This window comes from Perca flavescens, chromosome 20, assembly GCF_004354835.1.
Source record: "Perca flavescens isolate YP-PL-M2 chromosome 20, PFLA_1.0, whole genome shotgun sequence".
In the NCBI taxonomy this organism is placed as follows: domain Eukaryota; kingdom Metazoa; phylum Chordata; class Actinopteri; order Perciformes; family Percidae; genus Perca; species Perca flavescens.
Window position 1 is genome coordinate 18,693,714 of NC_041350.1, and position 20,964 is coordinate 18,714,677.

At 41.0% G+C, this 20,964-nt stretch overlaps 1 protein-coding gene across 4 annotated transcripts in view; it reads right to left on the reverse strand.

Moving 5' to 3' along the window:
- qkia (QKI, KH domain containing, RNA binding a) overlaps window positions 1-20,964 on the reverse strand; it is an 85,101-nt gene that overhangs the window by 26,266 nt on the left and 37,871 nt on the right. For all 4 annotated transcript variants that reach the window (XM_028565149.1, XM_028565150.1, XM_028565151.1 and 1 more), the window contains exons 3-4: window positions 16,763-16,879; window positions 9,534-9,677 (exon numbers count right to left, since the gene is read on the reverse strand). In XM_028565149.1, coding sequence (XP_028420950.1) covers window positions 9,534-9,677; window positions 16,763-16,879 — 261 coding nt within the window. The remainder of the gene's footprint in view (window positions 1-9,533; window positions 9,678-16,762; window positions 16,880-20,964) is intronic.

The following is a 20,964-nucleotide window of genomic DNA, read 5'->3' on the forward strand; positions in this document are numbered from 1 at the left end:
AATGTTAACGGGGGTTGTCGGTCTCTAAATGTTTTAACTTTTATGAGCGCACCCCTCTCTCCCGCTCTCTCTGTGCACCGCCTGATCTTCTAGGAACGGTGATGCCATTATCAATCGAGTATTGATTGGTCAGTAGGCAGTGCTTTTACACCAGTTATCTCTAATCTCCAACTTATCCTGCTACCGACCAGGTTAGGTGTTCAGCTTAAGTTACCACAGCGATTGAACCCAGTGACAAGTGATCCACTGTTGTGGTACAGAAAACCCTGGGTTGAACCTGAAGTTACCTCGTTAACGCCAAATCTTGCTTTATAGTACAGGCCTCTCGTCTTCTAAAGGGATTTACCTAAGAGGGTTGGATGGTGGGTTTCCCTTTTCTGCACATTTGTGAGCTGGTAAATACAATCTCTCTCTCTCTCTCTCTCTCTCTCTCTCTCTCTCTCTCTCTCTCTCTCTCTCTCTCTCTCTCTCTCTCTCTCTCTCTCTCTCTCTCTCTCTCTCTCTCTCTCTCTCTCTCTCTCTCTCTCTCTCTCTCTCTCTCTCTCTCTCTCTCTCTCTCTCTCTCTCTCTCTCTCTCTCTCTCTCTGAAAAAAATAGCCAATAATTGTGTGTTTTCCTGTGTGGGTCCTCTGTGTGATGTGACTGGTTGCATGTGTGTTTATTTCCAACCCAGTCTGTACTGGGATGCCAGTCAGGGTCTTGCTTGAGCCCACTTTCAGGTTTTTGAAGTTCATGCCAACATTCAGGCTAGAGGAAATAGGCATTTTATTGTTGTTTTGGTGTCTGGAGTGCAGTTGAAGAGTGGCTTCTGCACTTTAGCTTGCCAGTTATTTATGTAACCAATAAGTTGATGAAAAAAGGCTGTTAGCAGGGCATCCAAAATGTCGACATGCAGTAAGGTTAACGATTTTGGAAAATAATCTAATTGCGATTTTTTAAAACCCAAATTGCGATTTAAAATGTGATTACTTTTTAAGTTCTTTATCTGCTGTATTATTCAACAAAGACAAACAAATCATTGTATATTATGACCAACACAATATTATATGTGCACAATGAGTATGGCACTGCCAACCATAGTGATCCTACGGGTTGACCATATCAGTTTTGCAGCGGAAAAACTCTGAAAAAAATGTTTTCAACTGCGCTGCGATTCTCCGTTTACATTTATTGTGTAGCTCCAATATGGCAACCTGGTTAAAATATGTGCGGAGGGCATGTTGTACCACTTCTCCATTGTATTTATCAAAGCCGAGAGCCCAGGCTTGGTCACCGTACGGAGATGCATCATCTTTCATTATAAACTCTTTTACTGCGTAATTTCCACGTTCTGTTACTGAAGTATGTTTACATGGAGTTACGCTTGTTGTATCGAAGTCTGGTCCCCTGTCGAGATCTATTAAAATTTCAGTCGGTGATACCTATGGAGTGGTATTTCGCTTACTTAACATCCTGGTGTCAAGTACATGGCTTTTTAGACATGCAACTATCGTACATGGCTTTGTGGCGTTTTATTTTTTTTTAGAAACAAGTTAGTAGTGTTGCTCTGTGAGGTAGCAACGTTACCAGGGCAAGATTTGCACAATACCTGACGCTGTGCAGCTACTTGGAAAGTTGATGCTTCCTCTGTAGACTGCTTTACTCTCGCATGTCATGTGACCAGAGTTTATTCGCAGCCTTTGCGGTTAGAAAATTTAATTTTAACATATCGCGATTTAATTGCAAATGCAATTAATCGTTCAGCCCTAACATGCATTCTTGAGCCAATGCTGTTTCACCTGACATAGCCAAGCATGGTCATTTCTTACACACCAACCAATCAAATGACATGCAGTAGTAATCATTATCTTTTCACCTCTAGATCATTAATCAGAGGCATTTCATACTTCACACAGTTTTAGCGTTTGTTCTCCTCTGCTCTCCTGGTTACAGGGTTTTAATAGGTGTCAGTGAAGCATCAGTCTCAAATGTGTTAGAAGGGCATATAAGGACCAAAAGGCTGGGTAAATGAGTACAGAGAGTGTGAGGATGTGAAGATGGATAATAATGAAAGTGGAGGACAAGAGGATGGCTGTGGGTCAAAAGTCACACTGCCTTTAGGCCAGCTCCAATCTCTACTGCTAAAGAGTGAATGGAAGCTAAAAAAAAAAAAAGACTACACAAGACAGACACACACAACAGGCAAAGTAAGAAAACAGCAGAACAGCACTGAAGGAGGAGCACAGTGATGCAGGCTAGCCGTCTCAAGTAGAGGTCACCAAGTCAAGGAAGCCAATTAAAAAGATGATTAACATTCATGTGGGAGACGCAGTGTCTATATGCAGGAGGGATCACACACACACACACACACACACACACACACACACACACACACACACACACACACACACACACACACACACACACACACACACACACACACACACACACACACACACACACACACACACACACACACACACACACACCGCAATGAACAGTGCAGTCCAGTCTGTTGTAGCTGTGGTGTCCTGGGAGGTGGAGATCAGGAGGTTAATATGATCCAATCCAACTCCTTCATTAGCCTGATGAAGGTAATGGAAGCCTACAGGGACTCAGTCTGCAAGGTTGACTAAAACTACAGCCTACCTGCAGAGCCTCTAAGCTTACTTGAGCTGGCTGGTATAGTGACATAATACCTAATACCACAAATGTATAGTGCATGGGACAAGAACAGATACTACAGCCTTTATCACATTGCATAGTGTGTGTGTGTGTGTGTGTGTTAGAGCTGCCAATCTTCATCTATGATACCATTCAAATTTTATTTTTTAAATATTCAAATATTTAATGCTCAAATGCTGCCTGTTATTAATATGTACTACACTACTCTTATGCATTGCCAATGCCATTATAAGAATGTGGTTGTTACACGTTCTGTCCACTAGAGGGACTTCTAACATTAGCCTGGCCTTGAAGTGGACCTACGTCATGGCGATTGCACGCAACTTTGTTTACATTCATTTTCCACCACGAGCACACAGCGACAAACACAAATCAACATAGAAGTTTGTAATGAAGCATTATCTAATAGTGTATTGAAGCGGCTCTGTTGTAAAACCTAACAGTGCTCTGTTAGCACAAAGCACAGCTGAAACGATTTGTCATAAACTAGTTAAGTAAAAATAGCGTTAGCTACGATGCAAACGGCATGGATAACTAAGCCAAACGTGCTGTCACTACTATTTTAGTGAGCAACTTTTTTCTTGTAGATTGTCACGTTACTGAGAATACAGCTATTAGAAGGTAATATATGAAGTCAAGGCTAACTCTGACAGCTGTAGGGCAGCTAACATAAACTTTAGCTGTCTCCATGAAGCTCCCAGCAAAGCTCCTATAACTTGTGATGCAGTTAGAAAACAAGAATGAGCTATCTAATGTTAACATAAGCACACTGGCATTGGCTCGGTGGATGTCGATTTTAAAGTTTTAATGTTAAAACTCTTCCCGTCCTCCTCCCGATTTCATTCCCCCCTGTAATAACGTTACTCTGTGAGTAACAGTGACACATGTGGGTAGGCCAAGGCGAGAAGAGGGAGATTAGCTAACATTAGCCAACATATTGATAAAAAAAAAGAAGTCACATTCGAATAGTGATTTCAGCATTTGAATAGTATTGATTTTTTTACTATTCAAATGATATTTGATTTACGGTATTCGTTCCAACAGTGTGCGTCTGTAACCGTCTTTACTCTGCAGCTGTACTGCTTTCCTTGCAGCTAGGTTACAGGCAATAAACAAGGGGGCATGGCCATGGGGCGATCAAAGATGTCCAGGGATAATAGAAACACACAAGCTAGTTTCATCATACCTCAACTTCTCCTTTCAGAACCCAAGGACACATAATCTCCCACATATCTTAGATGTAAAGTTGCAGTTTTGAGTAATTACACTATGGTAGACACAGCAGCACCACCCAATCAGGCTCAATGAGAAAAGTGAGCTTCTGTTGTGGAGATGGCTGGATATATCATGCATGACAGATGTTGGGGGGGGATTGAGTAGATTAAGAGTAAATAAAATGAGAAAGGTAGTGATAGGTAGGCCTAACAGAGAATAAACATCATTAATTGGAGAGGCACACAATGATGGTTGCAGCCAGATGGTGTTTTGTACTCATTTGTCATACACTGCTGACAGAGAGAGAGGACAGAGTGAGAGCTAGAAACAGAGAAAGAAAAACAAAAAGAGGTGTTTATTGATTGCAAAGTCAGTACAATGCTGCCTAGAACAGAATTCCACTGTTTAAATCTAGCTCTGCTTGTTCGGCATCTTATTCTCTCTGTGCATGTGCCTTTCCTGTCTGGTCAGTGGTTCTGATGGTGCTGCCATTGTAGCACCAAGTCGGATGCATGCTGGCGAGTACAGACACAACACCCCGCAGAGCGCCAAACTTGGCGTCCGTTAAGGTCCATCTGTCTGCCTTTTACAAAAACACCATCTACTGTATGTTCTTCCTCAAAGGTGGTCCATAGCAGAGAGAAAGAGGTGACGAGAAAGAGAGATGGGGAGAGAGTGAAGGCTCAAGGGAACAAGATACAGGAATAAGAACAAAGGGGCGGGCGTACAGGTTTGCCCAAAAGAGAAGCTTAGTCTTGGCCTAGAAGCAATACAATGAGATGGTGAGCCAAACATGACAATGGATGGAAAGCTCTCACTGTTATCCACTGCCAACACATAAAAAAAATAAATAAGTGGAGCATGAAACCATCAACTAATGTGCACAAGAACTACATAAGTGGAAAAAAATGCCAAAAATAGAACTTTAAAAAAGGGGCAATAGAAGGATTTAGGGGAACGTGGGGATATGGAGCACAAGTGGGAGGAGTAAGTTGGAGCAAGAGAGCAGGACTCCGTTCCCAGCGTGTTGCAAATGGAATAGTGCTCGAGGCCGCTGGTCTGCTCGGGCTGCTACCATGCTCACTTTGTTCTCGGCAATGACAGTTTCAGTCAGGGAGACATGCACTTCGCTCTCCAGGGCCAAAGTGTCCCTGCGCCAACTAGTTCTTTTTTCTATTCTCCTTTCAAACCTAACTTTCCCTGCTTCTTGGGTGCTCTGTGTGTGTGTACATCTCTTAATGTACTGTAAGATACCTTGCGACAAGTGCCTGCCATCACTGCACTGTATCAAATGTAGAGCAATGTAGATAGCATTGTTTGGAGCTTCCTTTATCAGGCAATCTCACATAATTTAAATAGGAGTAGTAGCTTCAGTTCTCACCGTAACGGGTACAGCAGTGGTGTCCAACCTTTTTTTTTATCTGAGGGCTAATTTTAAATAACGAAAGTGGCCATGAGCTACGTGCATCACATCGCTTAGATTTATTTACCTAACAAACATAAGCTGAATGAAGCTACCGTTTGCTGAAATTGCAATACCCTAAACTTATGAAAAGTCTTAACTTCACGTCAAGGTTCTAGGACTATTTTACATTTCTTTTAGCCCACATAGTTGGCTACGTCACTGAAAATATTCCCATCAGGGTCCAACAAAAAATTACCACGTCTATGGCCCACAAAGTTAGCTACCTCACTTTAAATATTGTGGTCATTTTGTGTGTCAGTTTGCCAGCTACTGGAAACCTGTTCACTAATATAGAATACAAAAATGTAATTTCTGTACAGCAGTCCCTTCTGATTAAATATTCACAAAAGAACAGAATCAACAGACTTTTCACCAGAGTAAAAATCCTGTACGTAGCTATAAAAATGGAAAATCTCAGAAAGCATGAGGTGCTGTACTTGGGGTACGTTTCCACAGTAACATGTTTAAAAAAAAAAAAAAAGAAATTCTACCTCCTGCAGCTTTAATATCTAATAGGAAAAGGTGCCTTTGGGCGAAAGCACTCAGGGTTCCTTAAGGACAAGGCCTTTGTCTGGTCTCAGATGGCCTTGTCCAATTGTCTGCCTGTCTGTCATTTTCCCATAAGCCCTTCATACAGTGCAGTGACCTGAGGGGACAATGAGAATTTATTATATCCATAAAAATGTCCAGTGCGTACACCTGTCAAAGACACACACACAAATAAACAGTGCTATCACATTGCTGATCATCACCTATACATAACACCAAAAGACCAAAACACGTTTAACCGCGGTGTAAAAAAAGCATACATGGTGGGCAAGGATGGCATAGTTTAATTTAACTGTGGTTATGCCTGTAGATGTAATGGTTTACCATCCAAAATTAGTTGACATGGGAGTACAGCTCAGCAGAAGATCATTAATAACATGTGGAGGTAATTCAGATGGATTTGGGCTTAAGTGGGTGTCCGTTAAACCGGATTCCTATTTGTGATGGTTACATCATTGTATGTAATCATGGGATATACACATGTCAGGTTGTCTGTCTCTCTCACAATTGGCCAGAGTCTGTTGTAAATCACAGGACAATACCTACCTACGAGTCAATTATTATTGCTCTCCAGCCCTTCTAGGGACAGGAAGGGGAAGTAGAGCAAGCCAGCCAGGGTTTATGCACAAAGCTCTGCAAGTATCTAAGTGGAGGTTACCTAAAGTGCAGTGGGGCTCTGCTGCCGGCTCCGTTTGAGGGCCTTAACCAAGGACTCAAGGGATGAGCAGAGCATTTTAGTGAGTGTGTATATACTTGCATGCAAGTATTTTTCTGGGCATGCGTATCTTTGTTTGTGTGTGTGTGTGTGTGTGTGCTCTATTGTGAGCGTTTGTACTAGGGCTGGATCAGTGGAGTAAATCCACACTTGAAAGAGTAGCTCAATCAAGCTCTCCCACCCATCTCTCCCTCCCTCACTCTGTCTCTCTCATCTTGCCGATGTTCCCCTGCTCCCAGTTCATGGAGAGTTGAAGAGTTCACAGGACTAGGGAGCAAAAGAGCCGTACAGGGGGCAAAGAGGAACAACTGTGAACCTTCCCACTTCCCATCAATACCCTATTCCAACTGTCAATCTCTGAGTAAGGAGCAGCCATTGACAGGGCGTTTTGCAACACAAATGTCAATATTTGCCAGACTAACCACTGAACTGTCGATGATTCAGACACAGACAGAATATATTTAAAACATACATACTCTCATATGTCTTGACAGTTGGTCCCACATCTTGTTAGCTCAGTGACTTTGAAAAAATATTTAACACAAAAACAACTTTCAATGATCAAACTAAAAACATTACTACTAAACAATATTGTATTTACAAAAACACAATTATCTCATCTCATAAATAAACACTATAAGCCTGACTGTTACATCACTGTGAGTTTAGCTTGGCTGGTTAAGGGTTAGGTAAAAGTTTCAGTGTCAAGACATCCTGGCCCCTTATCCCAAGTGAGTCAATTATGAAATTATTTAAAAACAAAATGATCATTATACAGCCTTTAACTTTAATAAACCATAAACTTTGCAGACAAAACAACCTTTTGGCTATCATTTTATTTTCCCTCTTTGTTTAACTTCTGCAGCTGGGTCCTCTTTAATGACAAGTACAGCCTGTTCCTTGAAAAGGAATAAAAAGCATGACCTCACATTTTGTTTCCTGTGCGATTTAATAATGGCGATTTTACACTGCCAAAATGTGGAGAAGATGCCCTTCATTAGAACAGTGCGTTCCTAGCGTGTCTAAACTTTAATCCAATGTAGTTTAGCATGATAAAGGGCATTACTGTCAGCTAGCTCTACTGCCCACACATGACATGAAAAAAATATAGTGCCCTAAGGGGTTCATTGGTAGATAACACACCGACCCAACGTTCAGGGACAGGATTACTGGACACTTATTCTAGCATACTGACACTACGTCACTTCTATTGACATTTATTTGTCATACGCTAGGCCAGTGCCATATATATATATATATATATATATATATATATATATATATATATATATATATATATATATATATATATATATATATATATATATATATATATATATACACACACACACATACATACACACACACACACACACACATATATACACACACATATATATACACACACACACATAATTGGCTCAGAAAACACACAAACATCTGTCTAATGGAAGGATCTTTTCATTGCATTTAAATGAACAAAGATGCCTTGCTTGAAGGAAAATGGCCTCTGGAGGATTGCAATGGGTCATTAATTAACCATATAAAACTCTTATTTGAATTAAGGGTAGAGTGATTTTTTATGAGAAAATATTTCATTAGTATCTCAAAAGAGCTTGAAGCTGCTTTATGTGTGTGAGAAATAAAAGAGGAGAGCTTTTTCCTTAACCAATAAATGGTTCAGGTTCTAATTCACCAGACCATTTTTGATGCACTTGTCAGGCTGCAAAATTAACGGAGATTTTTGTGCCACTCCATTCAGATGAGCGTTAGCTGCCAAGAGCTGTCATTGACTTAAAAGGACACCAAAAGGGGTTTGGTTGTGTATGTATTTTGCTGTTGTTGTGTCCCCACGTGTTAACATTGACTCATTCTTCATCACTCTTTAGAACATTTCTGCTAGTTTCAGATGAACTAAACAAAAAGTTAAAGTTCATGGCCCAAATATAACCATAATAAAGACAGCCTTATACAGTTTAGCCTTTTCAGGCATGTTTTCCGATTAAACTCTTCGTCTACTTGATAGTATGCATATAGATGCACCATGATTCTACAATTTCCTGCCCTCCTCTACACTTTGTGTATTTGTTTATAATTAAAGGAGGTCGTCTTCCTTGAGGTGCCACTTGCCCAGTGTTTGCAGAAAGCCTCATAATGCTACTGAAAAATTATAAGCTGATAAATTGTAATGCAGCTATATCTAGGATAAACAGTGTCCTTGCTGCATTTGTTTCCCCCAAAGTGAAAGAATGTAAATGAAGTACACGGGTAAACATAATTCTGTATTTACGGGATAAAGGGCATCAAGGGAAGCAGCTAAACAACATTAGGATTTAAGTGACACTGCATCTCTTGTTTAACCTTGCATGCCTAGCATTGGCTGGCCCCATTTCCGCAGACCACCAACCCCTGTGCATTGCCACCTGATGGCAAATCTGGGCCTTCAGCTGCCCTGTCCACCTGGTCACCACAGTTAACAGCAAAAATACACATTGCACGCCAAAAAAACTATCAGCAGCCATTACCAGTGGCACAGTGTATGAGGAAGTTGAGGCAGGGGGGAAGCGGCGATGAAATGTGGCAGTCACAGGAGGTGTGTGCAGCTAGCTATGTTTTTCCACTCCTCTGGGGGTACAGCCATCCTGTTCCCCTGGTCTATAAAAGGAAGTAAACAGGATGCTAACAGTGGGATAGCTGTGGTTTTCCATGTGTAGCTCCATTATTTTGTTTGGACTAAGATAGTGAAGCATGGAAAAGGCCTCTCTCAGCACTACTAAATCAGAGCTAAACCACATCCTTTGTGTCAACTTCCTTGGAAACTCAAATGGCGTTACTTGTGGAGAGCAATACATAAATTATTAGGCCAAAGGCAGCTACCATTGCGCGTGATGCGTGTATATTAGATTGCGTGTGGTATGTACTCACAGCAGGTACGAGGAGCTTCTTGACCTCCTCCACCGCTCTCCTCATCTTGATCTCAGCTCTGCCCTGTGTGTCTTCCACTGTGATCAGGACATGAAGGTCTTCGTTTAAATGTTCCCAGTTTGGCTTCCCTCTGTTCTGCTCCTCCTGGATAGAGAGAGAGCAAGAAAGAGATGGTGAGTAAATGTGACAGTGTGGGTGTGTTGGAGCACCAGTGCAGTAACACAGCATATCAGAGGAAGTGGAGGCGAGAGGCAGGCATACACAGAGGACGACAGGGCCCTGTGAAGAGAAGCAGGATGACATGAGCGGTCCTTTAGTCAGCTATTTAGCTTTAACTTTGAAAAGGACACCCTTCTTTAATAGATCCCTCGTTTCACAGAGACAAAGACGACAGCTAGCCCTGCAGCAATTAATATCAGAGAGAGATGAATTGGGGATTTTTTTTTTTTGCCACACCAACTTAACTAGTAGGATTTCAAATATAGTTCAACAGGATTGTGTGTAAATGTGCACAAGCATGTGCCTCTGTCTCTGACTTGTGTTTGCATGGACAATACTGTCCGGTTTACAATGCTCTCTAAGGGAGTCGTTTTCCCCCATGAAAAGGCTGCAGTAGAGCACTAAGAGGGTGCCAAGAAAGGCAAAATAGGCTATATTCAAGACCGACATCATAGCCCAATAGCCCATTCAACACAGTTAAATAGGAAGCCGTTTCAAGATTTGAATTGGGAAGGCTGAGTTTGGGAAATAGTGCATAACGTTTAAAATTTTTAGGTGCCTCCATGAAAAGCCCAGTCAAACTAGATTTTTTTGTGAAAAGGTCAATGTGCTATGTAGAGACAAATGTGGAGTAGCCTCACATTTGCGTTTTCTTTTTAAAAACACGCTTCTCCATCTACTTTCCTCCCTCTTCTGGTTGCCCCGCTGACAGTAAATGCAGTGAGCAGACACTAAGAGCGCTTTAAAAAGCTTTTGAGGTTGTATCGCATGTCACTGTACAACCATGTAAGTCAGCGGTTTGAAAGTTGACTACTTCCCCCTTAGGTGAGGAGTTGAGGTCTAGATTGTCTGAAACAGACAACCTCAAATTCTTTGATGTGTAACACCCCATTAAAACATCGAAACAGGATTATAATGTTACAATGTTAATATTTACCTGATTTTATGAAGACAAAAACAACATTTCAAAATGAATATAACTAATAATTATTTAAAAATCTGAATTGGGATTTCCTCCCAGGCGGTCAACTGCAACCCAGCTTTCTCTCCTCCTGTTGTTGGTGCAAGTTTGTACAAACTGTTGATGAACATTGTTGTTTACCCCCACACATACAAACCACCCCAACTTCAAATCACTCATTTGAGGGTGTCTAATTACAAACAATGCATTGCAGTGCTCTGTATATGGAAATCCTATCCATCCGACAGGATTTCCATATACTTAACGAGCACGCACACACACATATATATATAGCTTCGAGCTTGAGCTAAGTGCCACCCACCTGGTCTCTACTCCAAAGACACCTGTTGCCATGGCACTGCTACACACACACACACACACACACACACACACACACACACACACACACACACACACACACACACACACACACACACACACACACACACACACACACACACACACACACACACACAATATTCCACTCTCGTTTTCCCCTTTTCCACACGGGGGGAGGGCCTAGTTTCAGCAGTAAGGCCATTATTTCACCATGGCTGTTTGCCTACGGCCTATTAGGGGACATGGGGACTAGAAGGTGACTCAGCATTTTCTAGAAGGGACACAGACAGACAGGCCACAAGGGCTGCCTCTGAATGCAGGGCACTGTATGAAAGCACATGGTAGATACATAAATGCCCTATATTGACATAGGGTTGCCAAAGTAGGATCCAACAAGATTAGTCAATCATGTGTCTGTGTGTGCGCTCTGGCAGATTGTGGGCAAATACAGCTGGGAAAACACACACACACACACACACACACACACACACACACACACACACACACACACACACACACACACACACACACACACACACACACACACACACACACACACACACACACACACACACACACACACACACACACACACACACACACACACACACACACACACACACACACACACACACACACACACACACACACACACACGTCACTGTGTACCCTCTGAGAGTAAGCGACGGCATGACAAACAGGAGAAGGGTGAGAAAAGAGAGGGGAGGGGAGCGCTAAAGGGAATACTGGGAAGGCCTTTGAAGACAACGTCCACGCCGACCCACATCATATGCCATGGCAATAACCACATACCAGAAGGTAATCGGTTTTGGCAAAATATGTAGCATGAATAAATAGCATGGAAACTGCAGCTAGACTCAACATCTAAGAATAGGATCAGATAGAACAACTGCTCAGTTATGTTGCCTGACTTCAATCGTCTGTACAGCACCTGTTTGGCTGCTGGCTTTCACACCCTTTGGCTTGAGCCAAATAAACTTTATGGCCTCAATTCTCAACATGGATGACACCACATACAAATGTTGCACTTTAATGCTCATAAATGAAACGGTTTACACTCTCCCACTCAGAACAGTCCCTTCTTCTTTGATCCTAAAGGACATTCCCAATGCAACAGAGGCTAAATGCCAGCACACCAAACAGGTGCAGTAGGGAGCTGCAGAGGTATGGAAGGACAAGAGAGGGCAGGCAGGGCTGTAGAGGAATTATAATGATAAAGAAATATTAAACTAATATTAAACAAACTAAAAACAACTCGCAACTTTAAAAAAAAAAAAAAAATTATACTCGACTTTTCAAGTAAAACAGACTGCCTTTGAATGCTGATCAGAATCAAAACTTAATACTTTATGATTTTGGTCTACTTCAATGATTGCTTAGGGTCAGATTTGTTTTTATAAAAAAAAATAACTACATAAAATGTCTGAAAATGAAATCTGGAACTGGTCACCTAAATGTCAGGATTTCTAGCTCTGTGTGAAAAAACGATCCATACTACAGCACTCCTTCAAAAGAGGAAATTATATCAATTACAGCCTTAAAAATCTATGTTGCAGGGACCACTATACATGTGCTATTTGCCATCCGCATGCCTTCTCTCAAAGCCAATTCCAGCCACTAATCATCAAAAGTAACACTTGGACATTGTGTCGGGACAGTCCGCAAAAAAACAAAGCTTAGGAAATTTGTTTCATATAGAGCATTTCTCAAAGGGCAAGTCTGAAAGGACACTTAGTTTGGCTCAAAGTAAAAACAACAACAAAAAACAACTAACTAATTCCTATTCTACATGTGTAATGGTCGATATAACGTACCTGTAATTTAATTGCTGTTGTTCCTGCTGTTTTGCATTAAACATGTCTGTAAGAGTGAAAACCAGGGGGCCTCAAGCTGCCACATTAGATAAAAGTTTGATTGGAATAAGGCTCCAGGAGGAGGAGTCATTTTTCCTTCCAACTGTTAAGACAATTATTGTCAAAAGGACATAGCCTACATGCTTCTTCCCTTTGGGCAGTAACTAAAGAATTTACACAATTTAACATCAAGCTCAGAAAAGGCCCCCAAATAAAAGAGACTGGAGGGTTGAGTGTAGTGGTGTCATAGACACCTTAAAAGAAGTACTCTCTATGGAAATAGTGTGTAATCCATCCAGTCTTAAAAATGTGTCTAAAAGTCTCAATCCAGAGAAGTTACAGGAATGTACCTGCACTTACTCAGTTACTCTCACAGACACTTTGTATTTGGTCTAGCTTAATCAGAGTGTGAAGTGCAGTCTTGGAACAGGTTATTATCCTGCGTTCGTCTCTCCTGTCTCCCATTATTTGAGCTGAACATCAAATCCTGCCCACACACATGCACAAGTGGGTTTAGTGATTTCACCATTTTCATACTGTGATTATGACTGCCATATCAATACATAAATGATTAAAAACTATATATTTCTGCTGGGTTCTCTCTCAATATTCTTAGCTAAATATGCATGTACTATAAGCCAAATTTAGACAAACTGAATTGGAATACCTCGTCATTTGATTACAGACTAAAGACTAAAGTCTGTTGGCATTTGAAAAGAAGTCTTAGTCACTGTAGACGTTACTTAGGCTTCGGACAAAAATGCTGAAATAATAAGGGTTGTTTATCCTTGTTAAAACTGTAACCTGCTCAAATTATACAAGGAACTACAGTAGTAGTAGAAATACTATGTTTCTTTTACTATAAACAGAAAAGCCTCTGTGAGAAAATACAATGTCTGGCCACAGCTAACAAAGCAAAAGTATAGCTTAAAAGGATCTGGATATCAGGACAGTAATCAGTGACAGCAAGCTTGAACAGTACTTGTGGGGGAAATTGACAGCAATCAAAATAATTTGAACACAAATTATTACAGGAAATCCACAATATAACAAAATGATTCAATGATCAGTTTGGGAGTGAAAAAAAAATGATAAGGATACCCATAATTATAAGCATTATATTTGTTAAGTATCAAATGTTTCTTTTCACCTGCTTCTTTCCTGCTTATCGTCTACTTGATTTGCTTTTCTTTGCTCGCCATTAGTCTTTATTTTACTCTGCTTCCTTCCCTGTCCCTCAGTCTCAGCTCGACTCTCTCCCACTGCATAGCTCCAGTGAGCCGACTCCCCGCCAGGCAGTGCAGCCCAGAAGGGAGCAACCAGCTGAATTATTGAGAGCATAAAAATGCTGCCGCTAATGGATCCTGAATAAACACACTGGCTAAGCTGCTCCTGCGGCTTCCTCTGCTGCCTCAGGGCGTCAAGCTCAAAATACTTTGAGAATGCAGAGACTGGAGGATACAGCTGAGGCTTTGTCTGGGGCTGAGCTACAGTTATGACACCATGGCCATCCAAAAGCATTTGGGGTACAGGGAGCAAACCTGATAGTGATGATTATTGACAGTGGAGTAGGGCTGGGCAATATAACAAAATATTGTGATATGAGACTAGATATCGTCTTCAATTTTGGATATCGTAATATCGAGATATGACATAAGTGTCGTCTTTTCCTGGTTTTAGAGGCTGGATTACAGTAAAGTGATGCATTTTCTGAACTTACCACACCTTCTAGCTGTTCTATTATTTGCCTTTTACCCACTTAGACATTATGTCCACATTACTGATGATTATTTATCTAAAATCTAAATGTGAAGATATTTTGTTAAAGTACCAATTGTCGACCCTAGAATATCGCTGCAGTATTGATAGAGGTATTTGGTCAATAATATCGTGATATCTGATTTTCTCCCTCTCACCCAGCCCTACAGTGGAGACAACGAAGGATGTAAAAACTGGCAGACCATTTGATGTTTTTTTCATCATCTTTTCCCCAGCTTAACCCAACGTTACTGTAAATATCTAAACCATACACCAGTATAGTCTAAAGTAAGGGACAGAAAGGTAGTGTCATTTTAATGGAGGACAATTAAAAATATAAAGCCTTGCATAGAAAGCTGACACAATCATTTAATTATATAGATGTGCTAAAATCCAGTCTGTCGCCTCAAATGTTTCCCATTTAGTTCATACCTTCTCTAAACAACCAGCCAGGACTATCCATGAGACATTTCCAATATTAAGTTAAGTGTTTTGATATAGAAGCGATCCTGCTCAGCTTTATTTGTGTATAAATGTTTAACTGTATTGGGCCTTTTATAACATAGTAATTGCACAGGACCTTTGACATGTCCTGTCCAAATATAAGTTTTAAGATGGTAAGAGATTAATAAGGGAATCTAGATTCATGTAATAAGCTAAGACAAAGTTCTAAAGTGTGTGTGACTGTGAGTGTACATGCTTGAGCGCGATCTCTCCCATTTAACTACTTTGAGATGTAATTCCAAAGAAAGAACCATAGCAGAGAGTCTTTATCTTGTTTTGTTATAATAAACGCACTCCGAGGGAAGAGATAGAAATTAAAATATGAATGGAGGAGCCATTAAAAAAAAAAAAAAAAAAAAGGAAGAAAACGTTGGCCCTGCAGCAAACTGGAGCTTCTAAGATTATGACTCTGCTTAAAATCTGTGTACATCTGTGTGTATGAATCCTGTTTCTGTTATTATGCTCTGTGGACTGTATGTGAGTGTGTGTAGAGAAGGTGATTCCCATACCAAGAGGGATGAAATACACTTCTGACTTGTAAATGCCTTGTGATATAGCACCACTACCTGGAAAATCAGAGCAATTGGGGGGTACAGAAAAAAGAAAGATATTTAAAAACAAAGATGCAACTTTATAAAAGGTGTCACTCAATGAAGAAAAACAAAAACAGAAAAACAGCCAAAAGCAGCCAGTATAACACGGCTGAAGCCCATGGGCAATACATGCACAGATGCTTGAAATACCACAATTTTCAAAACTGTCAATTTGTCCTCGTAGTAACTTCAAAGTACACCATCAAATCTGATCTGACACACTTTGAAATCCTTTAAGGATGCATGTAAGTTGTTGTTGCTGGAGCATTCATTGTATGGTGTATCAAAATTAAATATGTAGGCATCTGAAATAAGCCACCAGTCCACTTTGTAGGGTTAAAATACATACTTCTGCAAGGTTGACCTTAGGTAGGGCAATACAGGACAGCCCAACATGTTCTGACAGACTTTCATCAGCATAGTCAGTCTTTGTTTTCAAATGCTGTGGCTGTTTAAGGCAAAAACATGTTTTGCAAAATGTGTGCAAATGCAGGTAGAATAACGCAAAAAGGGTTTTGCCTAAGTTCACACCTTGGGTCTCAGGATATGTAGACACACAACATTAACCTTTTAAGTCTCCAACCTCCACTCATGAGGTCCAGAAATAGAGGCTGTCTCTGGCCTTAGCCATCTGCCTTACTACTGCCATCTGTATTTTCCACTGCACAGCGTTTTGCAAACAGCCCTATCAGATGTCAGAATCAGAATGCAGCCACCAGGCATTAACGAAGCGTGTGTCTGCTACAGGGCTAGTGGGATGTTTTTGTGTGACAGCAGTCCCAGCAAATTTCACATTATTGTGTACCATCTCAAGACAGATGATGAATCCCTGTGGAGAAGGTAAGAGCCAAGCTTTAGTATGCTCTGCTGTGGTAAATGAAATGTAGGACTTTTTTTAAACTTGTGTTACTGAGTAACACTGTTATCTAGAGATAAAACACATTAAACACACTGGGCACTCTGCCATGCCGATGAGCTTACCTTCTTCTTGTCTCTCATGGAGCTCTTGCCTCGCACCATGATTTTGCATCCCGTCTCTGCTTCCAACTGTTTGGCTGTGAGTCCCCGAGGGCCAAGGATTCTCCCCACAAAGTTATACTGCAGATACAGAGAGAGAAATAAACCAATGAGTCTATGGGTGAATATAACGGCAGATAATACTTTGCATCAGGGCATCAGTATATAAAATCGGACAACAATGGAGAAAGACATATGTATATGTACACTAGGGCTGTTGGAACGAATACCGAAAGCCCAGTATAATTTGAATAGTAAAAAATAAAAATCAAGATATTACATCTTATGAACAATAAGTTAGCGGGAGTGAGAAACTGTGAGGTCTAAGCTAATGTTACGTACCAACTAAAGTTAATACAACATCACGGAGCTAACGTTATGTACCAAGTAACCAAGTAGTACAGGGGGCAGTGACAGGAAATCGGAAGAAGGATGGGAAGTTTGGCTTAGTTATTAATGCTGTTAGCATCGTGGCTAACACTATTGTTATTTAGTTTATGACAAATCGTTTTGGCTGTGCTTTGTAACATAATATCATTGTGCTAACCGAGCACAGTTAGCCTTTACAACAGAGCCACTTTAATACACTTGTTAGATAATGCTTCATTCCAGAGTTCTCTGTCTCTGATTTGTGTTTGTTGCTGTGTGCTCGTGGTGGGAAATGAATGTTAACAAAGTTGCGTGCGTGACGTAGGTTCCCTTCAAGGCCAGGCTAATGTTAGAAGTCCCTCTAGTGGACAGGTCGTGTAACAACAACAACCACATGCTTATAGTGGCATTGGCAAGGCAGTGTAGTACATTTTAATAACAGGCTGCATTTGAGCATTAAAAAATAACAAATTAAATTCAAATGGTATTATAGAGGAAGACTGACAGCTTGAATGTACACATGAATAAATTCAAACATACAAGAATGATTCCATTTTCCATGAGCTTTTACTTTATCATCCCCACTAGATGTCAAAATAGTCCTGAACAGAAAATAGAAAATGAACCACAGGGAATTAGTCTAGGTGGTAAGGGTAGGGAGAAAACAAAGGGAAAATGGAGTAGGAAGGGTGATGAGGGGGAGGTAAGTTCTGAGGTGAGGTAGTGTGCTTGACACAATTTTCTTATCAAGGCCCCCTTTCACTGGTGAGTGGCTTTGGAGCTTTGTACCAAAAGGAAATGTATTTACCAACGTAATCCTCTCTACTTCAAAACTGGCATCCAACGGGATAAAGGGAAAATGTGTTGAAATAATCCAACACAATTTTCAGCCAAAATAAAAACAGAGGGAAAGGAGGAGAACTGGGGAGAGGGGCGCAAACATGTTAAAAAGACACACACACAGAGTTGGGTAAGAGTCCCTGATACTATTAAAATGGTATATTTTTACAAAAGTCCCAAAGCTGAAATATTCAAATGCTCACTGGCATAGTGGAAGGCTTCCCTTGAGAATGAGAAGCACAACTGTTCGTCTCTTGAAGTGTTACAATGAGCCATGACACCGCTGTATTAAATTCTTAAACGCAGTCACATCTGTTTACGCACTCCAGCGCACCAAAGCCTTTACAAAAATCCAAAAGGCCATCAGAGAAGTCACATTTAATTACAGAGCGGTTACAAATGTAACGCAATGTTGGTGTATTTCCCCTAAACAATGTAAACAAACACTTTGTTTTCCTGGTCCCCTTCACTGGGCTTGCCTGCAACCGTAGCATGTCTCAGAAGATGCTGGAGTCCCTGCAGATGATCATAGCATGCAGCTACACAGGCTTATTGCGTGTGTGTCTCCGTCACAAGGCAACTGTCTGGTTAACTCAAATCAAGGAAACTGGTGCAGGGGCTATTTTGTGTGTGTACGCCTACTGAGGGATCTAGGGGCACCTGTCCTCAGAGCTCAACAATGCATGGTGGGACACACACACGGACACACGCTCATAGTTTTCCCACTCTAGATGTTGAACCTCCTCCGAGAGGTTGCTCAGGGATAAAGTATTAAGGCAGGCAGTTACATGCGTGTGGCTCAGGTTTTATGACCATGGAGTAAGCTTGTGGGTATAGGCTGGTGTACCAGTGTCAGATGTGTTCAATGATGACAGAGGCAGGTGTACAAACTCACATGTGCATGTGGGCGGGGGCACAGCACAGAGCAGACATCATGTCTAGCCAAGTAGCTACCACAAGTTTCACTCACAAACATCACTCAAGGAAAATTTGAACACAAACACACATCAAATGACTATGTTTTTGCTTCAAGCATCTCACCACAATCTGGCAATGTAACAATAAATATCCATATTCATTTTAATTAAACCTCACAATTCAAAGTGTAACTGTAAATAAAAAATTATGCCAAAATCATCTCGGTGATTGAATAAAGCTCAGTGTTTTAACTGTAGTGGATGTCTTTCTCTGCTCCCTGGCTTCCTACTCTGCACTCTGTTATGCTTTTAGAAAAGGTGACCTCCATTTTAAGCCACTGGAATGTAGAGACAATGGAAAGCCAAGCGGGTGAGTTATCAGAAGGGTGCAGGGCCATTGAGCCTGCCAGGAACTCCACTCGGTACAGCCAGAGGAGTAGGATGGATGCAGGGCCCTCACTGCCAAATACACTATCTTCTCTTCACCTCCTCTTGCTAAACTATCTAGCCTTCTCTGCACCTACTAAGAAAAAAAAAGTTAGTTTTCATATTCTATATTCCTGTTACATCAACTCTACTGGCTCCCCAGCCAGTAGAGAAAGGTCTTTTATAAAAAATAAAATAAAATAAAAAATAAAAAAGTCATGTCTGGGAACCACTGTGGCTTTTTAGCTGGATTTCCAAAGCTCTGCACCCTCTAGGAGCACTTGAAGTAGTTACTAGTGACAGGGACATTTGTTGAAATTTAACAATAAAAATAGGAAATAAATATAAATAAATACATACAGGTACAATTGTGATGATTATATTAAATAGTTAGGTTTCCTCCCACTGATGCCTGATCACCCAATAACTAGAAATGGAGAGCAATAAGTCATTCTGGGATTGAAAAAAACAATTGCAAAAAAGTATGTTACAGCTCTGTTTATTCAGGCGCTACTGTCAGAACCCATCTGGTGAACAGAATACATGCATTAACTATGTGTATTGCTGACTAGGAAACTCCAGCAGTCGCTTTGTCTCTTTGCTGCACTCTTCTTTCCTCTGCTCATTTACAGAAATATAAGATTAGAGACACTGGGACCTTTGGTGGACCAACTCTTTTCCACACTCCCCTGTTTTGGTCTCTTTTTATCACAGTTTTTCAAACAAACACAAATACAGAGAATCACATACAGTATACAAACTTAGTTGTGTGTGCAAACAGAAAGAAAGACAGACAAACGCACATGCACTTACACACAAAGCCCCCTTCAGGACAAGGGCTTACACTGACATTAAAGGGCCTTTGTTTAGCCCCAGTTATCGCTACTCCACAGACGGGTTATGTAGTGAGCATATCTATGTCTATGCCACTGTGTGTTTATGAGCACGAGTTTGTGTGAATCCACAATGTATGGAGTAAACTCTTGCAGACACCCTTGGCACCCAGAGCAGATTGTCGCATGGGTTTGTGTGTGCACATTGTGGTTTGCTTTAATGTGAACAACTGAGAAACAACAGCAGTTTCACCAACAATGCTCAGGGAAGCAGAACAATTGTGCCTTTGACGGTGTTTGTTTGTGGTGGTGGGGGGGGACAGGAAATGAGATCATGTTGAGGGATCTGGCTGCGTGCGCGCAGAGCTTATCGAAGAGCGGGGCCAAGCCGAGAGGAGAATACCAATCACTTATTAGCCGGCCTCACTGGGCTTATTGAAATGAGGAACAGTTCATTCAGTGCAATGTATCAAAGCAAAGTGGAATCTGTGGTTACACCAGGCACTGCCATCTCTCTGCTCTTCCTCTACTCACTTGATTCTAACCCTCCTATAATGTTAGTATTAAGTAAGTATTTTGAAACAACTGATACCAATGTAATGGCTAACCATTTACTACAGCAAAATCCCCCTTTTCCTTATACATAAGATGCTGCTTCACAGAGTTAAACAGTAATGCAGGCTTTGCAAAGCGAAAGTTAAGTATTTTGGAAACACCACAAACTCGAGAACTCACATGGTATGCCATCACCCAGAGATTATCATTAAAGACGTGGACGAAC